The 25,703-nt window shown below is 46.3% G+C and overlaps 1 protein-coding gene across 4 annotated transcripts in view; it reads left to right on the top strand.

Annotated features, from left to right (window-relative positions):
* SMC6 (structural maintenance of chromosomes 6) overlaps positions 1-22,862 on the top strand; it is a 141,859-nt gene extending 118,997 nt beyond the window's left edge. For all 4 annotated transcript variants that reach the window (XM_056564246.1, XM_056564247.1, XM_056564243.1 and 1 more), the window contains exons 23-27: positions 2,812-2,937; positions 11,245-11,350; positions 11,452-11,604; positions 19,458-19,555; positions 22,396-22,862. In XM_056564246.1, coding sequence (XP_056420221.1) covers positions 2,812-2,937; positions 11,245-11,350; positions 11,452-11,604; positions 19,458-19,555; positions 22,396-22,504 — 592 coding nt within the window. In that variant the 3' untranslated portion in view covers positions 22,505-22,862. The remainder of the gene's footprint in view (positions 1-2,811; positions 2,938-11,244; positions 11,351-11,451; positions 11,605-19,457; positions 19,556-22,395) is intronic.
* Positions 22,863-25,703: the final 2,841 nt, after the last annotated feature.

The following is a 25,703-nucleotide window of genomic DNA, read 5'->3' as shown; positions in this document are numbered from 1 at the left end:
CAATGGGTTAGTGCCTATAAAATGTGGTCTAAGAAAGGATACAGGGTAAACTGGAAACAGTGTTATTGGTGCCCAAGACTCTTTGTTCTCATAGTTGTACAGAAGAGCTAGTGTAGCGCTAATGCTGGCTGTGATAGGTTGTAGAAAACACAGGGCATGGAATATTACTTTGTATGGGGCTGTGTAGCTACTGAGCAGTCATTGTATTACTTACCTAAGCATTAAGGGGTCCCCTTTACGATAGCACTTTTTCTAATGGCAGCAGGATAATACCCTGGGCCACACCTAAAACTGTTGACTGGGCCTTTATATTCCCTAAATCTCAGTCACACCTAGCATCTATGTGATGTGCTGGAAAAACAAGTCATATCCTAGGAGGTCCACCTCAAAACTTACATCTGGCTTAAGATTTTACCGTATATAACGTGTGGCAATGTGTCATATGGTAAAATCTTCCTCACCATCCTCGGGGGATTTTCCTGCCCGCAGGGATGGTGAGGATATTTAGTTTAAAAGTGTCCTCGCAAGCCCCATAAGTAGTCCCCTGGATGGGAGCTATGCTCACCTAGTCCTGTCGGCTCTGGCTGTAAACATGCCCCCTCAGTCCGCCCAAGGGACTACTTATAGGCCAGCAGGGGACACTTTAATCTATAAATTCACAATTACCTGTGGGCAGGAAATTGTGGGAATGGTGAGGAACAAGATTTTACCATATAGAACTCATTATATATGGTAAAATCTGATGATGGGTTCCCTTTTCAAGATGAGTACATTATAATTGGACTATCCGTGACACATATTTAGCAAACTGTCAAATTGGAATGCAAAAACGTATACGTGCAGACAGGCACCAGCTTCATCAACTTTAATGATGTGAACGTAGACAACCAGTGACTATTTTTGGATCATTTTTACTTTTATCATGTAGTGGCTGTCCTACATGTATGGCAGTTGTTTGAGTAATTTAAAGTTGTGCTCCATTCGGGGGACAGTTTTCCTCCATTCTTGTGATCGGTGGGGGGGCCCATCAGTGGGATTGATCAGATTGTCCCCTATCCTGTGAATGAAGAATAAATGCGAGTTGGGAACCCCCCTTTAAACTCCAGTGCAGACTTTTAAAGGGAAACGGACAGATGGCTCAACCCCACTAACGTGAATATACAGATGGTTAGTGTAGGTGACCCTGAGTAAAACCATGTATTTTTTACCACAATGTACTTAAATGTTCCCCACATAGAACACAATCTTGCATTATGCAAATTAGCTCTTAACAGCACTGAAGGCGGAAGGACTGAATGTCTGGAGGTCCCTTACTCTGTTCTGCGCCATCTGATCGGCTCTGCAACTGGACAGGCAGCCTGTATAAGTGGAGCGCTGATAACACTGATCAATGCTGTGCTATGGGACATTATTGCTCAGTGTGAAAACATATATAATAAAAGTCTTACTCACCCCCACAGAAATAATGTACACAAAAATAAATGTGATATTCCAGTGAGCAGAAATATCCACAACGCAAAATCGGTGGCGTAATAGTACAAAAATACCGAAGTCCAGAATTGCTGATTTTTTTTGTCTCTCTTCATAGAATAAAATAATAAAAAAAGTGATCAAATAGTCCCATCAAAATAAAAATGGTACCAATATGAACTACAGACCATGGAGCAAAAAATACATACATCCCCCTATATGGAAAAGTAAGAGTTGGGAATCAGAATGGGACAATTTAAGCATACAAAAATATATATAATGGGGAGATTTATCAAAACCTGTGCAGAGGAAAACTTGCCCAGTTGCTCATAGCAACCAATCAGCTTTCTTCTTTCATTTTTAGGAAGGCCTGTGAAAAATGAAACAAGCAATCTGATTGGTTACTATGGGCAACTGGACAACTTTTCCTCTGCACAGGTTTTGATAAATCTCCCCCAATATATATATAATATACTAGCTGCCCGGTTTTTCCTTCCTAATCCTTGTTGGGGAGGAAAATAAACAAAGGAGGAAGCTTTTGACTTCATATCCCGTCATCATTTTTCGTCCTTATTTCTCGTCCTCATATGCCGCCCTCCTATCCCGACCTCCTATCCCGACCTCCTATCCCGTTATGCAGTAACATATATTTCCCATTGACTTGTATGGGACTTAATACATAAACCCCGCCCCTGGCAAATGGGGGGTGAGTAAGGGTTAAATCACATATCCTATGTTTGTTGCTGACATATAAGTAACATGTGTGCCATGTTTCATGTTAATATCTTTAGCCGTTTGGACGTGATGCTGGAACATACACACATTGGGGGAGATTTATCAAAACCTGTGCAGAGGAAAACTTGCCCAGTTGCCCATAGCAACCAATCAGCTCGCTTCTTTCATTTTCAAGAAGGCCTGTGAATAATGAAAGAAGCGAGCTGATTGGTTGCTATGGGCAACTGGACAACTTTTCCTCTGCACAGGTTTTGATAAATCTCCTCCATTGAGTTTTATATATATATATAGATATATAGATATATAGATATATAGATATTTTTTTACTGAATTTTTTACTAAAATAGAACCTATATAATAAAGTGCACTGTGTAGATTTTGGGAAATAGCTTTTTTCTTTTTTTCAATCTCTCTCCAATATATAGATTTTTTCTTTTGTTTTAATGGTGGTAAAATGAGTGATATTGTTACAAAGTACAATTGGTGGTGCAAAAACAATCCCTCGTATGGAAGAGTAATTGGCTTTTAGAAAGTGAGGAGGAAAAAATCAATGCGCAAAAATGAAATCTCACTGTGTCTTTAAGGAGTTACATTTTTTTTCCCCAGAGAGTATCATTCTGCAAAGGAGAACTATCAGGACATGGAGAGTAAAGTCAAGAACCTGAAAGTGTTTGTTAAATTATTAGATGACATCATGACTCAGCGATACAGGATGTATCAGCAATTTCGAAGGTAGGTCTTTATTCTTACATCATATAGTTTATGTAGAAAATACAGACCCCACGTCGATCCTTGTGCCTCTGCACTTCTTTTTTTTTTCTGGGGAGGTATACACACATTTTCTCTCTTATACAGTGGCTTTGGCTTTAACCTCTTCAGGACACAGGGCGTATGGATACGCCCTGCATTCCGAGTCCTTAAAGGGGTACTCCGCCCCTGGCATCTTATCCCCTATCCAAAGGATAGGGGATAAGATGTTAGATCGCCGCGTGTCCCGCTGCTGGGGACCCCGGGGATCGCCACTGCGGCACCCCGCCATAATTACTGCACAGAGCGAGTTCACTCTGTGCGTAATGACGGGCGATACAGGGGCCGGAGCAGCGTGACGTCATGGCTCCGCCCCTCATGACATCACGGCCCGTCCCCTAAATGCAAGTCTATGGCAGGGGGCGTGACGACCACCATGCCCCCTCCCGTAGACTTGTATTGACGGGGGCGGGCAGTGATGTCACGAGGGGCGGAGCCGTGACATAACGATGCTCCGGCCCCTGTATTGCCTGTCATTACTTGCAGAGCGATCTCGCTCTGCGCAGTAATGATAGCAGGGTGCTGCAGCAGCAATCCCCGGGGTCCCCAGCAGCGGGACCCCGGCGATCTGACATGTCTAGGGGCGGATTACCCCTTTAAGGACCGAGGGAGTATCCATACGCCCGTGGGAAATCCGGTCCCCACCGCTAGCCGGTTGGGGATCGGAGCCGGATGCCTGCACATCGCCCAGGGGGGTCCTGAGACGAGGGGTCCTGAGCAGAGAGCTTCAAAGTTAGAAAAATGCTAAATTTTCATGAAATTTGGGGATTTTTCACCAAAAAAGGATGCAAGTAACACTGAAAATTTACCACCAAAATAAAGTAGAATATGTCACGAAAAACCATCTCAGAATCAGAATATTCGGTAAAAGCGTTTTCGCGTTATTAATTCGTAAAGTGACGGTGGTCAGAATTGCGAAAAAGGGCTCAGTCCTTAAGGTGAAAAAGGGCTGCGTCCTTAAGGGGTTAAAGGGGTACTCTGCCCCTATACATGTTATCCTCTATCCAAAGGATCGAGGATAACCTGTCTGATCACGGGGGGTCCGTCTGCGGGGAGCCCTTGCGATCTCCGGGCTGGCGCTCCGGCGTTACGGTCACTGAAGCCTGGGGCTTCTATGATCATTTCATGCCACGCCCCCTCCATTTTTGTAGATTGAAGGAGGCGTGAACGCTAGTACACAGCCGTCTCCTCTCATAGACATGGAGGGGGTTCGCCAGTCATCCTGCACTGCACTGAGTTCGCTCCGTGCACCGGATGTCTGGGGTGCCGCGGCAGAGATTTGTATAGGGTATAACATGTCTAGCAGCGGAGTACCTCTTTAAGGAGAACCTATCAGTCAAGGCCAGCTGCGCAGAAAGAAGCAATTCGGTACCATCCTAAGGACTTATGGTTTAAGCAGTATAAGGGTGCGTTCACATGTGCATATTTTTGCTGCAGATCTGCTGCAGATCTTGCTGCTGCAGATCTTGCTGCTGCAGATTTTGCTGCCCATTGACTTTAATGGGCAGCAAAATCTTCAGAAGCAAATCTGTAGCAAAAATGCGCACATGTGAACGCACCCTGAAAGTGATGATGGGTTCCTTTTTAAAGGGATTATCCAGGAATAGGAAAACTGCTAAATTCTTCTAAAAACAGCAGGACCTCTGTCCTGTAAGCAGTATTACAACTTGGATCAAGCGCTGGGCGGTATGACCAAATGTGTGTATCACGGTATTTTTGTAACTTTTGGCGGTTCCACGGTATATAACGGTGAATACACCCTTAACTTGTAAATGAATTGATCTGTAGTAAAGCGGGCACTGTCAGCCTGAGTGGCAGAATTAATATTCTCGCTGTGAGAACCTTATGAAACCGCTGCATCTGTATTCCATGTACCATTGTTTCTCTTTGCGGATGACATTTCCTTCCGTCACGGTACAATCTTCATTTAATTGATGTAGCTGATATCGTCTCCGCAGAGAGGATGGTAAATATCATTACTTAACCTTGGATTATTTCAGGGGTTATTGGACCTTTCTAGATATTGCAAAAGGAAGTTTAGGTTACAGGGGTATTCCGATGTCAGCAAATGCAGCTTATGTGGAATAAAAAAAGGTATTAAAGGGGTTTTCCACTACTTAATTTTTATGGAGAAATCAATTATTATTGCGCTCTCCTTTAACTTTCTAATTGACAGTCTTTTGACAGCATTCTCCAGCAATGTATTTGCTTTTCTCTATCTGCTCCATTGGGGTACACAGACCATGGGTGTATGCTGCTGTCACTAGGCGGTATGACACTATGGCAACAACAAAAAGTCGGCTCCTCCCAGCAGGATATACCCGCCTCAAGGCCCTGAGCTAATCAGTTTTAGCTTAGTGTCTTAAGGAGGTGGACATGGTCTGGAATTCTCCAGACCAGGTCTTATGTTTTATTATTTTCCTAGTTAGGGATGTGTTAGTTTTTTACTCCGTTTTCTTTCCTGTTTTCAGGTGGGGACTTAGGAACTGTGGCTCACTGTTTCCCCATTGCGATTGAGGGGGCACAGACATTGCGTATATGTGCTGTTAACCCCCTCTCGCCAACGGTCAGCGCCTGGGGTTGTACCTCATGGGTCCGGGTCCCCCTATTCCCTGCTCGCCTCGCTCGCACATGGTAGCCCGGCATGATGCAGGTGACAGAAAGCTGACTGAAGACCTCACAGAAGACTCCATTAGGTAAGTTCTTCTGACTGAGGTGAGTATATTTCCCTTTCTCCCTTAGGTGCAGACTTGCAATCTCTGGAGACCCTCAGTTTTTGGCCACCTTTACAGGGTCTAATGGGCTGGCCTGGACAAGGGGCTTTATCTTTATTTCTGGGGTGAGCAGTGGCATTTTTTTATGGGGCACAGTTTATTTCACAAGCACTCAAGCTTGTGTGTGTTTTTACTTATGCGGCTGACAGCCGCAGCGTTTATGCTATGCAGGCGCATGAGGCGCCGACTTACTTTCACTTTCGGCAGCAGACTGCTGCCGCTGAATCAGAGTCTCTCCCGCTCACTTCTCCGCGAGCGCATATGCGAACTACGTGTGCTCGGGACAAGGAGCGGGCTCCATTATTGCGCTTCTTCCCAGCACTTCGGCAGCCGGGGCGTTTTAGCTCCGCCCACCCAGGGCCGCCGGAGCTTACAAGGGGCGCGAATATTCCTCCTATCAGCGCTGTGCGCGCGATTGTAGGTGGCAGGGGCCAATCAGCAGTGCCCCTGCTCCTGGCACGCCCCTCTCTGGCTATTGGCTGTTTTTTTTTCTCCCATCTCTAACTATACTAGAGCGGAGTTCTCCTCACAGCAGCTGCCCTGGGGACACAGGCTCGGGTGAGAGAGTTCTTTTTTCATTATGTCCGTACCCAGAACTGTTCCTTCCTCTAAACAGACAAGCGTTAGGTTACCATTTTGTCTGTAAGAGCTGTAATTCCAAAATGCCTGGTTCTGCTGAACCCACTTGCTCTACCTGCTCCACTGCTCCCCCTGGCACCCCCGGATGCTCTTTCAGTCCCGGTGGATTCAGCTGCCCCTCCAGCCTAGGTTTCTTCTCTATCCCAGTATATGGCTGACTTGACTCAAGTCTCACGTTCGGTTGCTGAGGCCTCCCGTGCCGTGGTGTCTGCCTTGAAGAAGTCTGCCCTACGCCGGCCCTCTAAAGGGTCCCGCTCCTCTTCTCTACATGCTTCATGCTCTCACAAGCATACTAGGGGTGCTTCTTCTGACTCTTCCATTGAGTCTTCAGGTAGACGTGGGCGCTCCCCTCGTAGGTCCCGCCCCCCGTGTCATCTGGTCACAAACGTCGCTCCTCCAGAGGACATTCCCGGAGTCGCCGCTCTGCCTCTCCAGAGCCGCGTACCCGATCGGGGTCGCCCCCCTCCAGGGCTGCCTCCACTCGTTCACATTCTCCTGGTGAACTGGAGTCCCTCCGTTCACAACAGATGCCAGTCTGTCGGGCTGGGGCGGTGTGTTCAGGGACTGGACGGTTCAAGACCTCTGGTCTCCCGGGAAGCCCTTCTTCTGATAAACATATTGGAACTGAGGGCAATTCTTCTTTGTCTTCTTCATTGGGAGTCCCTGCTTCAGACCCGCCCTGTCCGCGTCCACCGTAGCTTACATCAATCGGCAGGGCGGCACTCGCAGCTCGGCAGCCATGGCCGAGGTGACAAAGATTCTCCTCTGGGCGGAACACAAGGTTCCAGCCATTTCAGCGATTCACATTCCGGGTTTGCTCAAATGGGAAGCGGACTTCCTCAGCCGGTCTTCAGCCGACCCCGGCGAGTGGTCTCTACATCTGGAGGTCTTTGTGCAGGTCCGCGACCTCTAGGACATTCCAGACGTGGACCTCTTCGCACCTCGGCACAATCGGAAGATTCTTCCATTTGGGTCAAAGTCACGGGATCCCCTGGCGCTAGCCTTGGATGCCCTAGTAATTCCTTGGGCGGGGTTTGCCCTGCCCTATCTATTCCTTCTCCTTCCGCTCCTTCCCAGGGTTCTGAAGAAGCTCAAAGCGAAAGGCGTTCCCGCCATACTGGTCACTCCAGATTGGCCCCGAAGGACGTGGTATGCTGACGTAGTCAGGCTCCTGGACGAGGCTCCGTTGCGCCTTCCACTTCGTCCGAACCTGCTGTCTCAGGGTCCTCTTTGCCACCCCAATTTACAGTCGCTGCATTTGACGGCGTGGCGGTTCAGACCGCGGTTTTGAGAGCCCGCGGTTTCTCTTCCCAAGTCATTCGCATCAGGCTCAGGCCACGCAAGCTCTCCTCGGCGAAAATTTACCACCGTACCTGGCGGTCTTATTTTCGTTGGTGTGAAGCTCAGGTCTTGTCTCCTCTTACTTTTTCCGTTCCCCGTTTTCTCTCCATGGCGGGATTGGAACAGGGGTGGTCTCTCAGTTCCCTTAAGGGTCAGGTTTCGGCCCTTTCTATTCTTTTTCAGCATCCTCTGGCTTCTAATTCTCATGTCCGGACCTTCCTTCAAGGAGTGGCGCATGCTGCCCCTCATTATCGGTCACCTACTCCCCCTTGGGACTTAAACCTGGTTCTGGGTGTCCTCCAAGGTGCCCCCTTTGAACCCCTTAGGGAGGTGTCCCTGCACCTCCTTTCTTGGAAAGTGGCATTTCTTGTTGCTATCACCTCCATTCGCAGAGTGTCTGAATTGGCAGCTCTCTCCTGCCATTCTCAGTTTCTGGTGATTCACCAGGACAAGGTTGTCTTCCGGCCAGATCCTTCCTTTTTGCCTAAGGTTGTTTCGGCCTTTCATCTCAATGAGGACATTGTCCTTTTGTCCCGCTCCTTCTCATCCCAAGGAGCGTTTGCTCCACAAACTGGATGTGGTTCGGGCTGTTAGGTCCTACCTCTCTATCACCTCTTCCTTTCGTCAGTGCAATTCCTTTTTCGTCCTTACAGAAGGTCGTCGTAAGGGACGACCTGCTTCCAAGGCCACCATTTCTCGGTGGATCCGGTCTGCCATTTCGGGAGCCTATTGCTGTAGGGGGAAGATCCCTCCCTTCAGGGTTTTGGCTCATTCTACCCGTTCTGTTGGTGCATCCTGGGCTCTCAAGAACAAAGCCTCGGCCTCGCAGATTTGCAAAGCGGCTACCTGGTCGTCTTTGCACACTTTCTCGAGGTTCTACCGGGTTCATACCTTCGCATCGGCTGATGCTAGTCTGGGCCGTAAAGTGCTGCAGGCGGCAGCGGAACAGCCGTCTGCCTGTCTGATTCTCTGCCCACTCAAGGGACGGCTTTGGTTTGTCCCATGGTCTGTGTCCCCCAATGGAGCCGATAGAGAAAAGGAAATTTTTTTTATGCTTACCGTAAAATTTTTCTCGAAGGATCCATTGGGGGACACAGCTCCCGCCCTTTTTGGGTTCCTCTTTGGTTCTCTGTCCGAGGGTGTGTTCAGTTATACTTTTTCTTCTGGTTCTCGGACAGTTCGTGTTTTTCCTTGACCTGTCGGTCCTCTCCTATAGCCCTTGAACTAAAACTGATTAGCTCAGGGCCTGGAGGCGGGTATATCCTGCTGGGAGGAGCCGACTTTTTTTGTTGCCATAGTGTCAAACCTCCTAGTGACAGCAGCATACACCCATGGTCTGTGTCCCCCAATGGATCCTTCGAGAAAGAGATTTTACGGTAAGCATAAAAAATCTTTTTTTTTTTTAACCTTTTTTTATTGTACGGTCTAAATAACATTTAAACTTTATTGAAAGGGTCATTACATTACATGTTTAAAATTTACGGCCAGAGCTGCTTTCCCTCCGCCATTCTGCACAGATCTGTGCAGAGAGACAGCTGACGCTGGGGGGACAGTTGTCGAGGCAATGTATGATGCTCAGCAAGTTCCAAGCACTGTCCCTTTTTTATTTTATTTATTTTTATTTATTTACTTTTTTTACATGGGACTCATCCACGACATTGCTAGGCATTGTGCATATGCCTCACCAACTATACCATCCCAGTGTGAGCTGCATTTCTCTGCAGCCTTCTGTATAGTACTGTTGGAAGACACTTTAATTAAAGTGTACCTGTCGTCAACAAAAACTTTTTATATAAAGTAGATAATTCCATTATATGTATATTTGTAATATATATTGGTTAAAAAAAATGTGTATATTTTTTGTCCCTGCTGTTGCCTGTGTGTCTGTATGAGGAGTCCAAATACAGGAAGTGATGGTGGACAAGCAGGGCTCTGTACACTGAGGACAAGCAGGACAGTGTGCTCTGAGCCTCTATAACATGCTCCTGGCTCACATATCAGGATGATTGACAAGCCATGATCCTGCACAGAGCTCTGCTTCTCCTGCCCTCACTTCCTGTATTTGGACTCATCATATGGACACATGGACAGTAGCTGCAGGAACAGCATTTTTTTTACCCAAAAATATACACATTTTTTTTACCCAAAAATATACACATTTTTTAACCAATGTATATTACAAATATACATATAATGGTATCTAAATTATATAAAAAAGTTTTGGTTGACGACTGGTACACTTTAAAGAGCAACCTAATAGGTCCTTCCTTGGCTCTGTATATATCTATTAGGGCCAGCCTATCGGCAACTTCTAATTCTATCATGGGGTGACAGGAAGAATCCCCTTTCTGTATCTATTCACTAGATGCCATCCCCACTGTAAGTAAAGGGATAAAAAGCTGTAATCTGAGCTCTCTCTGACCCCAGCCATCGCAGCATTTTGTACATTGCAGGTGACACCCGCTGCTGATGGTACAGATTTAGCTCTTTATTTTGTGCCATCCTTGTGCCATATTTACATTATGTAGTGCTTCACAATAAGTCCGTGTTTCCCAATCAGGGTGCAAAACTACAACTCCCAGCATGCCTGGACAGCCGGAGCATTGTTGGTTTGGAGACAATGCAATAAGTACTAGACACCCACTATATATATATATATATTTATATATATATTTATATATATATATATATATATATATATATATATATATATATATTCAAAAACAATGCAGCACTACTTCACCATTAGATGCCCGGTGCCAGCGCCCCGACTCGATCAAAGTCCATGTAATAGAAAACAATGGCGCAGCACTCCAAAATTGCAAAAAAGTGTAAAAATGTATTCCTTCATGTCAAAATTCAAAGCGACGTTTCAGCTCCCCACTGGAGCTTTTTTCAAGCATGCTTGAAAAAAGCTCCAGTGGGGAGCTGAAACGTCGCTTTGAATTTTGACATGAAGGAATACATTTTTACACTTTTTTGCAATTTTGGAGTGCTGCGCCATTGTTATATATATATATATATATATATATATATATATATATATATATATTTTTTTTTTTTTTTAACATCAGTTTTTTGTGCTGATCAGTTATCATCCGTTATTACCAGTTATTGCATTGCAGAACGGATGCAATAACTGGTAATAACGGATGATAACTGATGACTATCATCCGTTATTTTTAATGTTTTTTTTTCTTAAAAACCTGATGTTGTTCATCCGTTATTACCAGTTACATCTTTTTTTTTTAAATCAGGTTTTTAACCCTTTTTTTTTTTTTTCATCCGTTATTGTAAAAGAACGGCAGTAAAAAAGCAGGATGAAACCTGTAGTGTGAAAGGGGCCTAACCTGGAGTCTTCCATTACCCTGAATCTTCTATCTTTATCTTATCAGATAATGACTGAGCCTAATGTGTGAGCTGCAGTTTACTACCCATAGCTCTGTATATATTTATTTCCTCTCTCTGTTTTTTGTAGGTACCTTACTTTACGATGCAAGTTTTACTTTGACTCCTTACTGTCTCAAAGAGCTTATTCTGGGAAAATCACATTTGACCACAAGAATGAAACTCTCTCAATAACCGTAGGTTGATCATAAGAAAACATTATCTTGGTTAAAATGCTTTTTATTAATAGGTCGAAATGTGCAACGTTTCTAGTAACCATTGTGATCTTTCACCGTAGGTCCAGCCTGGTGAAGGGAACAAGGCAGCGCTATCGGATATGAGGTCTCTTTCTGGAGGGGAACGTTCTTTCTCTACTGTCTGTTTTGTGCTTTCTCTCTGGTCAATTGCAGAATCTCCCTTCCGATGTCTGGATGAGTTTGATGTCTACATGGTAATGTTATTGTCATGCTTATAGTGCTATTGCTGTAGGCCACGTGCAGATTTGGTGGATGTGTTGCTAATATTTGGTGCAGGATGTACTCCGAAACTCTGCAACAACTTACAGTGCCCCGATAATACATAGTGGGGAACATATCTCTGCTGCAATATCTACACCAGTGTTTCCCAACCAAGGTGGCTCCAGCTGTTGCAAAACTACAACTCCCAGCATGCCCGGACAGCCAAAGGCTGTCCGGGCATGCTGGGAGTTGTAGTTTTGCAACAGCTGGGGGCACACTGGTCGGGAAACACTGATCTACACATACCACACCCAGGTGCTACTGAAAGGGTGACGCAACAAAAAAAAAAGTACACACAGATGTGGTCGATAATATGGGCCACTAACCTTCCCCAACCCAAATAGTCTTAACCCCTTCCCGCTATAGGACGTTTGCATACGTCCAATCATCCGACACGTTCGCGCAATTGGACGTATGCATACGTCATATCGATCTCCTGCACTGCCGCGGGCAGCGCAGGAGATCGGGGAAGGGACCCGGCTGTTAATCACAGCCGGAGTCCCGCCGCAGCTGCCAGAGCCGCGATCGCGCCGGTCCCGGCAGCATTAACCCCCTAGGTGCCGTGATCAATCCTGATCACGGCATCTATGGTGTTGACAGGGGGAGCGCGGGTCGCCATTGGTTGCTATGGCAGCAGGAGATCAGATCATGACCTCCTGTATGCCTGCTACGGAAGCCTGTGAGATCCAGCCAGAGGCTGTGCTGTGTGCAGCTCATCAGGTCATACTGTGCTGCAGTACAAATGTATTGCAGCAGAGTATAACCTGTAAAAAGTGTAAAAAATAAAATAAAAAGTTCTAAAAAGTATGAAGTGTAGAAAAAAAATGCCCCTTTCCCAATAAAAGCCCTGTATTATTACCAAAAAAGATCAAAAACACAAATCATGTACATAATAGGTAGTGCCACATCTGTAATGACGTGTACTATAAAACTATAATGTAAATGATCCTGCATGGTGAACGCCATAAGAAAAAGCGCAAAATTCGCCAATTTTGGTACAGATAGCGGAATAAAAAGGTAGCACGTATCACAAAAATTATACCAATGAAAAGTACAGTTCATCCCGCAAAAAATAAGCCCTTACTCAATGGTGTCGGACAAAAAATAAAAGTTACGGCTGTTGGAAAATGAATGGCAGAAAAAGAATTTTGCTCAGAAAAAGAACATAGAAAGCTATATAAAATGGGTATCGCCATAATCGTACTGACCCACAAAATAAATATAACATCACTTTTACCGCACAGTGTACACTGTAAAAAAAAAAAAAAAAAATTAAGACGCCAGAAATTTTCCAGTTTTTCACAATATTTTTACGTTTTTCACAAAAAATGCTGCATGTGTCAACAAAAATGCACCACTTATATAAAGTACAATATGTCACGAAAAAACAATCTCAGAATCGCTCCGCTCAGAAAAAGCGTTCTAAAGTTATTATTAGAGATGGACGAACTTACAATAAATTCGATTCGTCACAAACTTCTCGGCTCGGCAGTTGATGACTTATCCTGCATAAATTAGTTCAGCTTTCAGGTGCTCCTTTTCAAGCCCACCGGAGCAACTGAAAGCTGAACTCATTTATGCAGGATAAGTCATCAACTGCCGAGCCGAGAAGTTCGTGACGAATCAAATTTACTGTAAGTTCGCTCATCCCTAGTTATTATCATTTAAAGAGATACATGTCAAATTTCAACCTGGTCATTGAGGTAAAAAATTGGTCCGTCCTTAAGGGGTTAAGGTACTCCACTGGAAAACCTTTATTTTTATTTTATTTTTTTAAATCAACTGGTGCCAGAAACAGTTAAACAGATTTGTAAGTTACTTCTATTTGAAAAACCTTAATCCTTTTAGTACTTATCAGCTGCTGTATTCTCCAGAGGAAGTTCATTTCTTTTTTGAATTTCCTGTCTGACCACAGTCTCTGATGACACCTCTGTCCTTTTTAGGAACTGTCCAGAGTAGTAGCAAATTCCCATAGCAAACCTCTCCTCCTCTGGACAGTTCCTGACATGGACAGAGGTGTCAGCAGAGAGCACTTGTGGTCAGACAGGAAATTCAAAAAGAAAAGAACTTTCTGTGGAGCACACAGCAGCTGAGAAGTACTGGAAGGATTAAGATTTTTAAATAGAAGTAATTTACAAATCTGTTTAACTTTCTGGCACCAGTTCATTAAAAACAAAAAACTACTTTCAGTGGAGTACCCCTTTTAACCAGTTAACGATGCAGGACGTATATTTACGTCCTGCGCCGGCTCCCGCAATATGAAGCGGGACCCCGCATCACATCGTTGGGACCCGCAGCTAATACCACACATTGCCGATCGCGGCGATGTGCGGTATTAACCCTTTAGAAGCGGCGGTCAAAGCTGACCACTGCTTTTAAAGCGAAAGTGAAAGTATCCCGGCTAGTCAGTCGGGCTGTTCGGGACCGCCGTGGTGAAATTGCGGCATCCCAAATAGCTTGCAGGACACCGGGAGAGCCCTTACCTGCCTCCTCGGTGTCCAATCGACGAATGACTGCTCCGTGCCGGAGATCCAGCAGAAGCAGTCAAGCGCCGATAACGCTGATCACAGGCGTGTTAATACACGCCAGTGATCAGTATAGGAGATCAGTGTGTGCATTGTTATAGGTCCCTATGGGACCTATAACACTGCAAAAAAAATGTAAAAAAAAAAAGGGTTAATAAAGGTCATTTAACCCCTTCCCTAATAAAAGTTTGAATCACCCCCCTTTTCCCATAAAAAAAATAAAACAGTGTAAATAAAAATAAACATGTGGTATCGCCGCGTGCGTAAATGTCCGAACTATAAAAATATATTGTTAATTAAACCGCACAGTCAATGGCGTACGCGCAAAAAAATTCCACTTTTTATACCATTAAAAGATCAATAAAAAGTGATCAAAAAGTCCGATCAAAAAAAAATCATACCGATAAAAACTTCAGATCACGGCGCAAAAAATGAGCCCTCATACCGCCCTGTACGTGGAAAAATAAAAAAGTTATAGGGGTCAGAAGAGGACATTTTTAAATGTATAAATTTTCCTGCATGTAGTTATGATTTTTTCCAGAAGTGCGACAAAATCAAACCTATATAAGTAGGGTATCATTTTAACCATATGGACCTACAGAATAATGATAAGGTGTAATTTTTTTTTCCGAAATATGCACTGCGTAGAAACGGAAGCCCCCAAAAGTTACAAAATGGCGTTTTTTCTTCGATTTTGTCGCACAATGATTTTTTTTTTCCCCTTTCGTCTTGAATTTTTGGGTAAAATGACTGATGTCACTGCAAAGTAGAATTGGTGACGCAAAAAATAAGCCATAATATGGATTTTTAGGTGGAAAATTGAAAGGGCTATGATTTTTAAAAGGTAAGGAGGAAAAAACGAAAGTGCAAAAACGGAAAAACCCTGAGTCCTTAAGGGGTTAAGGATGCAGGACGTAAATGTACGTCCTGGTGAGGTGGTACTTAACGCACCAGGACGTACATTTACGTCCCATACATTACCACGAGCATCGGAGCAATGCCCGGATCATGCGCGGCAGGTCCCGGCTGCTGATAGAATCCAGGGACCTGCCGGTAATGGTTGACATCCGCGATCGTGCGGATGTCTGCCATTAACCTTTCAGATGCTGTGATCGATACAGATCACGGCATCTGCAGAGCTGAGGTCACTAAAATGGATGATCGGATTGCACGCAGCGCTGCCGTGGAGATCCGATCATCCAGAACGGCAAACGGAGGTCCCCTCACCTGCCTCCGTTAGTCTCCCGTCATCTTCTGCTCTGGGCTGAGATCGAGCAGACCAGAGCAGAAGATGACCGAAAACACTGATCAGTGCTATGTCATATGCATAGCCCCTATGGGGACTATTAAAATGTAAAAAAAGAAAATAAATTTGAAAAATCCCCTCCCCCAATAAAAATTTTAATTGTCCCATTTTCCCCATTTAACCCCCAAAAAGTATAAAAAAATTAATAAAATGTAATATACATATTTGGTATCGCCGCGTGCATAAATATCCGAACTATTAAAATATAATGTTAATGATACCGTGCGGTGAACGTAAAAAAATAAAAACAAAATTGCTGCTTTCTCGATCGGCTCCATTGGGAGACACAGACCTTGGGTATAGGCTGCTGTCTCTAGGAGGCTTGACACTATGGTAACCAAAAAGTCTGCTCCTCCCAGCAGGATATACCCGCCTCCAGGCCACCGAGCTAATCAGTTTCAGTTTAGTGTCTAAGGAGGATAGACACTGGTCTGGGATTCTCCTCAGACCAGGTTTTTTATTTTCCTAGTTAGGGAATGTGTTAGCCGGGCGTGCCCCTCTTGGAAATCGGAAAATCGTTCCGGCCGTTATGCAGCCAAGTCTGGCACCCGCAAACCCACTTCCGCATGAAGGGACGCCCCCACCGGCTAATTTTTCTCGGGTGGGAGGTCGTCTTTTATTTTTTCGAGACGTCTGGGCGGCGCACATTCAAGACTCCTGGGTCAGGGACGTGGTGTCCAACGGATACTGGATCGAATTTGCTTCTCTTACGGAGGATTGATTTTTTTCTGTCCCGGGCCCCCCGGTCCCCTTCGCTAGCGAGGGAATTTCGGGGGGGCGCTTCAGTCCCTTCTCATCCAGGGAGTCATTGTCCCGGTCCCCTCCAGGGAGCGCTTTCGGGGTTTCTATTCCAACCTTTTTGTGGTTCCCAAGAAGGGCGGTTCTGTGCGGCCCATCTTGGATCTCAAGTGTCTCAATCAACACCTTCTAATCCGCCATTTCTGAATGGAATCTCTCCGCTCAGTGGTGGTGTCTATGGATCAAGGGGAGTTTCTTTCCTCAGTGGACATCAAGGATGCCTACCTCCACATTCCGATGTTTCCTGGCCATCAGCGGTACCTCAGCTTTGCGGTTCCGGAAGGTCATTTTCAATTTGTGGCCCTCCCCTTTGGTCTGGCCACTGCTCCGCGGGTCTTTACCAAGGTCTTGGCACCCGTCATAGCCCTACTACGGTCGAGTTGGGGGGTCTCAGTGATTCCTTACTTGGATGACCTCCTCATCAAGGCCTCCACCAGAGCCCAGGCTCTGGAGAATGTGAGCCTCACTATTCAGACCTTATGTCGCTTCGGGTGTATATCAACCGAGACAAGTCTGTTCTCTCCCCCACCCAGTCTCTGGTCTTCTTGGGGCTTTAGTTCGACTCGGCCTCTACTCTGATTCGCCTCCCGCCGGACAAACGTCTGGCCCTCTTTTCGGGAGTCCGCTCCCTCCGGATACCATCCCCGGTCTCCATCCGTACTTGCATGGAAGTCCTGGGTCGGATGGTGGCAGCCATGGAGGCCGTACCCTTTGCCCAGTTTCATTACCGTCCTCATCAGCTGGCGATTCTTGCCCTGTTTGACAGGTCTCCTCTCTCTCTCTCTCTCGATCACAAGATTGTTCTCCCTCTTCGGACCCGTCGGTCTCTGTGCTGGTGGCTCCACTCCCCCCTTCTTCTTCAGGGGCGTTCGTTCCTTCCCCTCCACTGGCAGGTGGTCACGACAGATGCCAGCCTGTCGGGCTGGGGGGGTGTTTTCAGGGATCAGACTGTTCAAGGCCTCTGGTCTCCCCAAGAAGCCCTTCTTTCCATAAACATCCTGGAACGCACCCTAGCAACGCGTCCGTGGCAACGCGCGCCCTCGCATTACACATCAGCTCTGCGATCGCGGCCGCTGTCATAGTCACTCTGGCTCACATCTGGACCCCGGATGTTTACATCTGCGGTCCGGATGTGCGGCCTGACACTGCCAGACATCGGCAGTCATATATTCAAGTTTCACACTGAATTCCTTGCCTAATAACATATGGTTCCTACGGTTACCCACATATGATGGACATATTGTGATTATGTTCTGTTTCTTAGTTTTTTCCTACTGTTTTACCTGAATGTCATTTGCATGACTCCTCCCCCTAATGTACTTGGCGCCCTTTTCCACTATTTATAGAATCTCTGTTTGTATAGTCTGCACACTGATCTGAAGAAGGGGGTGGCTCCCCCGAAACGCGTGATCTCAACTTGTATCGCTTTTTATTGATTTTATTCATTTGCAATAAAATCCACAAGCTTTTACAATATTCTACTCTGGATTTGGTTTATTCCTACATTCCCACGGAACCAGCAGTGCCATTTGCGAGGTCATTTTGCTCTTTTATGATCATCTACTTTCTCCAGGAGACCTCACCTGTAACCTCAGGCTCAGCAGCGGTTCCGGCTATTTTGTAACCCCAGCATTGGGTTGATATGCAAGTTTAATACTTGCTCTAAGGTGAGCAGTTACTACCTAAGGGGCCTGTAAGCCCCGCACCTATTTCCTTTCCTCTTCCCTCTACCACCCCAACGGTATCACACGAGGCGCCCTCTCTGGCCTCTTTTTTCTCCCCATACAGTCGAAAGGGACAGCCTGCTTCCAAGGCCACCATTTCTCGGTGGATCTGATGTGCTATTTCGGAAGCTTTCCGCTGCAAGGGGAAGATCCCACCCTTTAGGGTTTTGGCTTATTCCACCCGTTCTGTGGGGGCATCCTGGGCTCTCCGAAACAAGGCCTCGGCCTCGCAGATCTGTAAAGCGGCCACCTGGTCGTCTTTGTACACTTTTTCGAGTTTCTACCAGGTTCATAGTTTTGCATTGGCTGATGCTAGTCTGGACCGTAAAGTGTTGCAGGCGGCAGTGGCACAGCCGACGTCCTGACCTTTTTTCTCTGCCCACCCAAGGGACGGCTATGGTACGTCCCAAGGTCTGTGTCCCCCAATGGAGCCCATAGAGAAAAGGAGATTTTTTTATACTTACAGTAAAATCTCTTTCTCTATCCATTGGGGGACACAGCTCCCTCCTTTTTCTGGAGTTCCTATTCAGTTATCTGTCCGAGGGAGTGTTCAGTTAATTTTTCTTCTGGTTCTCGGACAGTTCATGGTTTTTTCCTTTGACCTGTCGGTCTCCTCCTATTGCTCTGGGACTAAAACTGATTAGCTCAGTGGCCTGGAGGTGGGTATATTCTGCTGGGAGGAGCCGACTTTTTGGTTACCATAGTGTCAAGCCTCCTAGAGACAGCAGCATATACCCAAGGTCTGTGTCCCCCAATGGATCTTTCGAGAAAGAGATTTTACTGGAAGTATAAAAAAATCTCCTTTTTTTAACATTTTATTCCAAAAATATTGATAAAAAATTTATTCAAAGTTTTATATATGCAAATATGGTATCAATAAAAAGTACAGATCACGTCATAAAAAATGAACTCTCATACCGCAGCTTATACGGAAAAATGAAAAAAGTTACAGGTCTTCAAAATAGAGGGATTTTAAACATACTAATTTGGTTAAAAAATTTGGCGATTATTTTATTTTTTAAGCGCAACAGTAATAGAAAAGTATTTAATCTTGGGTATCATTTTAATTGTAGTGACCCAAAGAATAAAGAAAACACATTTTTACCGTAAAATATAACGGCGTGAAAATTAAACCTTCCAAAAACTGCAATATTGCTGTTTTCTTTTTAATTTCCCCACACAAATCGTATTTTTTTTATGTTATGGTAAAGTGAGTGATGGCATTACAACGGACAACTGGTCGTGTAAAAAAACAAGCCCTCATACTTGTCTGTGGATGAGAATATAAAAGTTATGATTTTTTTTGAAGGAGAGGAGGAAAAAACGAAACCGACCCTCAAGGATCAGAGGTCTATCTTCTTCACTTTCAAATGCTTGTGTGACATTTGTGACTGTACATATAACCTACTTCTGATGTCTTCTTTGGCTTGTAGGATATGGTGAACAGGAGGATATCAATGGATATGATGCTAACTATGGCCGATTCTCAGAGGTTTCGACAGTTTATTTTGTTAACCCCCCAACATATGAGGTAAAACATCGATTCATTATATTGTCATAGTAAAGATTAATTAGCTCACATATACCAGCATTAATTAGATCACATATACCAGGACATATTGGTCATCTTTAGTTGGATTCAGAAATTTTCCAAGGGACCCCTACCAAATGTAGCAATGTCTGGTACTACAGCCTATTCAACAGGGCTGATTCACCAGCTTGGGTGCATGTGTCAGTTCTGTAATGGAGGTTTTGTCACTCTTGAGGGCTGGATGTAGTGCTGATTCTCTAGTGTGTAGTGCTGATTCTCTAGTGTGTCGGGCTGGTTCCCTAGTGTGTCGGGCTGATTCTCTAGTGTGTAGTGCTGATTCTCTAGTGTGTCGGGCTGGTTCCCTAGTGTGTCGGGCTGATTCTCTAGTGTGTAGTGCTGATTCTCTAGTGTGTCTGGCTGGTTCCCTAGTGTGTCGGGCTGATTCTCTAGTGTGTAGTGCTGATTCTCTAGTGTGTAGTGCGGTTTCTCTAGATATGTCGGGCTGATCCTCTAGTGTGTCGGGCTGATCCTCTAGTGTGTCGGGCTGATCCTCTAGTGTGTCGGGCTGATCCTCTAGTGTGTCGGGCTGATCCTCTAGTGTGTCGGGCTAATCCTCTAGTGTGTCGGGCTGATCCTCTAGTGTGTCGGGCTGATCCTCTAGTGTGTCGGGCTGATCCTCTAGTGTGTCGGGCTGATCCTCTAGTGTGTCGGGCTGATCCTCTAGTGTGTCGGGCTGATCCTCTAGTGTGTCGGGCTGATCCTCTAGTGTGTCGGGCTGATCCTCTAGTGTGTCGGGCTGATCCTCTAGTGTGTCGGGCTGATCCTCTAGTGTGTCGGGCTGATCCTCTAGTGTGTCGGGCTGATCCTCTAGTGTGTCGGGCTGATCCTCTAGTGTGTCGGGCTGATCCTCTAGTGTGTCGGGCTGATCCTCTAGTGGGCAGGGTTGACACTCTAGTGGGCAGGGTTGACACTCTAGTGGGCAGGGTTGACTCTCTAGTGGGCAGGGTTGACACTCTAGTGGGCAGGGTTGACTCTCTAGTGGGCAGGGTTGACTCTCTAGTGGGCAGGGTTGACTCTAGTGGGCAGGGTTGACTCTAGTGGGCAGGGTTGACTCTCTAGTGGGCAGGGTTGACTCTCTAGTGGGCAGGGTTGACTCTCTAGTGGGCAGGGCTGACTCTCTAGTGGGCAGGGCTGACTCTCTAGTGGGCAGGGCTGACTCTCTAGTGGGCAGGGCTGACTCTCTAGTGGGCAGGGCTGACTCTCTAGTGGGCAGGGCTGACTCTCTAGTGGGCAGGGCTGACTCTCTAGTGGGCAGGGCTGACTCTCTAGTGGGCAGGGCTGACTCTCTAGTGGGCAGGGCTGACTCTCTAGTGGGCAGGGCTGACTCTCTAGTGGGCAGGGCTGACTCTCTAGTGGGCAGGGCTGACTCTCTAGTGGGCAGGGCTGACTCTCTAGTGGGCAGGGCTGACTCTCTAGTGGGCAGGGCTGACTCTCTAGTGGGCAGGGCTGACTCTCTAGTGGGCAGGGCTGACTCTCTAGTGGGCAGGGCTGACTCTCTAGTGGGCAGGGCTGACTCTCTAGTGGTTAGGGCTGACTCTCTAGTGGGCAGGGCTGACTCTCTAGTGGGCAGGGCTGACTCTCTAGTGGGCAGGGCTGACTCTCTAGTGGGCAGGGCTGACTCTCTAGTGGGCAGGGCTGACTCTCTAGTGGGCAGGGCTGACTCTCTAGTGGGCAGGGCTGACTCTAGTGGGCAGGGCTGACTCTAGTGGGCAGGGCTGACTCTCTAGTGGGCAGGGCTGACTCTCTAGTGGGCAGGGCTGACTCTCTAGTGGGCAGGGCTGACTCTCTAGTGGGCAGGGCTGACTCTCTAGTGGGCAGGGCTGACTCTCTAGTGGGCAGGGCTGACTCTCTAGTGGGCAGGGCTGACTCTCTAGTGGGCAGGGCTGACTCTCTAGTGGGCAGGGCTGACTCTCTAGTGGGCAGGGCTGACTCTCTAGTGCGCAGGGCTGACTCTCTAGTGCGCAGGGCTGACTCTCTAGTGCGCAGGGCTGACTCTCCAGTGTGTGCCATGAGAGGCAGCAACAAACATAAAGAAACCTATCACACGGACACCAACTGAAACTGTATCCCTTAGAATTTAGTGTGCTGAGACTCTGCCCCTCTCTCAGCAAAGTCAGAGGTGTCATAGAAATGTACGCTGCATTAGGACAGTCATATCAAAGGGGGAATAAGGAAACAAAATGACAGAGAGGTCATACACTACACATCAACTTAAATAGGTATACAAAAGAGGACTACAAAATAGCTTGTGATACACTAAAGAAGAAGGGAAAAAAAAAACTTGCCAGTGCTTTTACAGGTTAGGGGATAAGTTTTAGATTGCAGGGGGTCCGAAGTCTGGCGCCTCCTACGGGATTTCCCGTGTGGAGACGCGTCACAAATCCCACCCCTCCATATATATCTGTGGGAGAGCAGTTCGGCTGTCTTCAGCTCTCTCATAGAAATATATGGAGGGGGTGTGACGCACCGCTCCAGGGGAGAGTCGGGGACCCAGCGCTCTGACCCTCTGCAATCTAAAACTTAATCCCTATCCTAGTATTTCCCAACCAGGGTGCCTCCAGCTGTTGCAAATCTACAACTCCCAGCATGCCCGGACAGCCTTCGGCTGTCCGGGCGTGCTGGGAGTTGTAGATTTGCAACAGCTGGGGGCACCCTGGTTGGGAAACACTGCCGTATCCAGTGGATAGGGGATAAGTTTTTACCCATGAAACTACTCCTTTAAGATTCTTTTTTCCAGCAAGTATTATTTAAATCTATTTATGTGATATATTGCTTTGCAGCTCGCTTCCTTCCAGTAATCTTATCCGCATTCTAAGAATGCAAGATCCCGAACGAGGACAAACCACTCTGCCCTTTCACCCTGTGGACCAAGAGGAGGAAGACGAATGAGATTACCACTGTTAATGTAACCTCTACGTCATGGCTGCCTTCTACGATGTATATGTTTTTGTTTTTTTTTGCAAAAGTGCAATAGTTTTAATATATTTTCTATTCTATTTTGTTATATTTCTGTGGGTTGCCCAACTGGTTGTATTCCTAAAGAGCAAAACCAAAAAATTTAAAGAAAATGTGTAAGAAATGTTAACTATTTTATAGTAAAGTTGTTTTATTTAAAGCGTTAAATCTACAAATCTGTGTGTAGCGTTATCTGTGTCTGTATGTGAGGATAAGGCTGTTTCAGGTCGTCTTATGTTCATAAAGTAGGGGGGCTACTCTTATGCCCACAATAAAAGGGGCGTTATGGTTCCAGCAAATAAAGGTTTTTTATTTTATATTGAAAAGTTACACAATTTTCCAATATATTTTCTGTATCTATTCCTCAGCTTTTTCAAGATCTCTGCTTGCAGTCAATCACTAGGAACCTTCATTGTTTATTTTCAGTGGATACAGAACAGTCCTGGTCACATGATGGACTTATGGTGCCCCAATGGTTTGAAGACAGAACTGTTAGGGTGTATTCACACACCGAATCTGCAGTTACGGATTTTATATCAAAAGTACATAAGAATTTCCTTGTTTAATCTGCGGTTGTGGACCCCAGTTACGGATTTTGCAACTTAAAATCCACCGTGGATCCTGTGTGTGTGTGTGTAAATGCACCCTTAAAGGGCTATTCCAGCCATAGACATCTTATCCAGTATCCAAATGATAGGGGATAGGATGTATGACCCCACGCAAGCTCCCGAGACATGACGTGACGCCACGCCCCCTTGTGACGTCACGCTCTCTCCATTCAGGTCTGAATTTGAATATTCATGGGCGCTGGTCACGTGAGTTCTCTGTAGGCACAATTGCTCACATGTCCAGTAGTGTTCGGCACGAATATTCGCCATGCGAATATTTCTCCCGAATATCGCATATTCGCGAATAGTTTGAATATAGCGCTAAATATTCGCTATTACGAATATTCGCATTTTTTTTTTCACAGTACACATCACAGTGATCATCCCTCCCTGCTTCCAGCTTGTGGTGTAAACAAGGCTCCAATACTAGTTACTGTGTCAGACTGGCGGGCGCCCAAAAATTTGCATATGTGAATTTTCGCGCATATTGATCCCTCCCTTTTAGCTCTTTTATCACGCGATATTGCGCATGCGAATTCGAATATGGCCTATGCCTCTCAACACTAGTGACCAGCGCCCATGAACAGTCATATTCACTCGGCGTGCCCACCTCCAGTGCCCAATTCGTAGAAGAAAGAAGCGGACGGGCGCCGGACTGAAGGTACGTATGTTAGTCAGAGACGCCGCATCGGTCTCCTGTTCTACGGCACTATAACCTTTTGTATTGGGTCTAGTGTGGGCGAACGGGTGATCGTTTTCCTTTTAGAGATTTGTTTTGGTTGTGTTTGAGACACCATTTCTATGTAAAATGTGTTTATCTTACCACAAGATGGCAGCATCTCCTATAGTAAAGGTCATGTCTTTTCACACCTTTTGCTATGGGGGAAAATGAAAGTTTTGGTCTTCTATCAGGTTCCTTCTCTGCATATTCAATCTGCGCTGTGTGACCCGTATAGATGTGTCTGCCTTCGGCCGTCCGGGCATGCTGGGAGTTGTAGTTTTGCAACAGCTGGGGACACACTGTTTTAAAAACACTCCTGTAAATGAATTGATCTGTAGTAAATTGTGTGCTGTAAGCCTGTGAGTGGCAGAAACAGTTTGTCTCCGGCTGTTGGAAAACTACAACTCCCAGCGTGCCCGGACAGCCAAAGGCTGTCCGGGCACGCTGGGAGTTGTAGTTTTGCAACAGCCGGAGACGCACTGTTTTGTAAAACTCTCCTGTAAAGGAATGAATTGATCTGTATAGTAAAGTGTGCATTGTCAGCCTGTGAGTGGCAGAAACAGTGGCTGTCCAGGCATGCTGGGAGTTGTAGTTTTGCAACAGCTGAAGACACATTGGGGGAGATTTATCAAATCCTGATCAGATGAAAAATTGCTGAGTTGCCCATAGCAACCAATCAGATCACTTCTTTCACTTTTCAGAGGCCTTGTTAAAAATGAAAGCAGCAATCTGATTGGTTGTTATGGGCAACTCAGCAACTTTTCCTCTGGACAGGTTTTGATAATCTGTTTTGAAAAACACTGCTGTAAATGAATTGATCTGTAGTAAAGTAGGCAGTGTCGCCCTGTGAGCGGCATAACTAATATCCTCACGGTGAGGGCTCCATGAAACCGCTGCCTCTGTATTCCATGTACCATTGTTTCTCCTTTTAGGATGACATTTCCTTTAGTTACGGTACAATTTTCATTTAATTGATGTGGCTGTTATTGTCTCTGCAGAGAGGATGGTAAATATCATTACTTAACCTCTGATACTCGCAAGGCCTCTCTGTCTTATCCCCTTGCTGAAACCATGAATGCATTAGTACTTAAAGGGGTACTCTGGTGGAGAACAAGTGGAAACGAATGTTGTAAAATCAACTGGTGCAAGAAAGTTATACGGATTTGGAAATGACTTCTACATAAAATATAGGGATCGACAGATTATCGGTATGGCCGATAATCACGATTTTGGGCATTATCGGTATCGGCAGTTACCTTGCCGATAATGCCCCGCCGCCCGCACCGCGACTGCCCCCCCCCCCCCCCCCCGACCCACCGCGTTGCACCTCCCACCGTAGTGCTGGGTGGTATACCGGTATGGATTTTTGCCCATACCGCTATACCGGTCGGGCCCCTCCCCCACCCTCCGAGTCAATAAATAAATAAACTTACCCGGAATGGGGGTGGTACGGGCCATCCTTCCTTCCTGTAGTGTCCGGCTGCATTCCGGGTGGAGGGTGCACCGGTCCAGGCTGTCCTTCTCCGGGGGTCATCTTCTCCACTCCGGGCAGGCTCCGGCCTAGTACGCTGCATAGACGCCGCTACGCCGTGACGTCAGGTGCGTCGCTGCGCACGGGCTTCACTGCGCAGCGGCGTCTATGCTGCGCTACTAGGCCGGAGCCTGCCCGGAGTGGAGAAGAGGAGCCCGGAGAAGGACAGCCCGGACCGGTTCACCCGGAATGCCGCCGGACACTACAGGAAGGATGGATGGCCCGTCCACCATGACAGGTAGGGGGAGAGAAGAAGGTGGCGGCGGCCTATGG

This window comes from Hyla sarda, chromosome 3 (genome assembly GCF_029499605.1).
Source record: "Hyla sarda isolate aHylSar1 chromosome 3, aHylSar1.hap1, whole genome shotgun sequence".
Taxonomy (NCBI): domain Eukaryota; kingdom Metazoa; phylum Chordata; class Amphibia; order Anura; family Hylidae; genus Hyla; species Hyla sarda.
The sequence above is the reverse complement of the archived record's forward strand: the minus strand, read 5'-3'. Positions and strand labels throughout refer to the sequence as shown.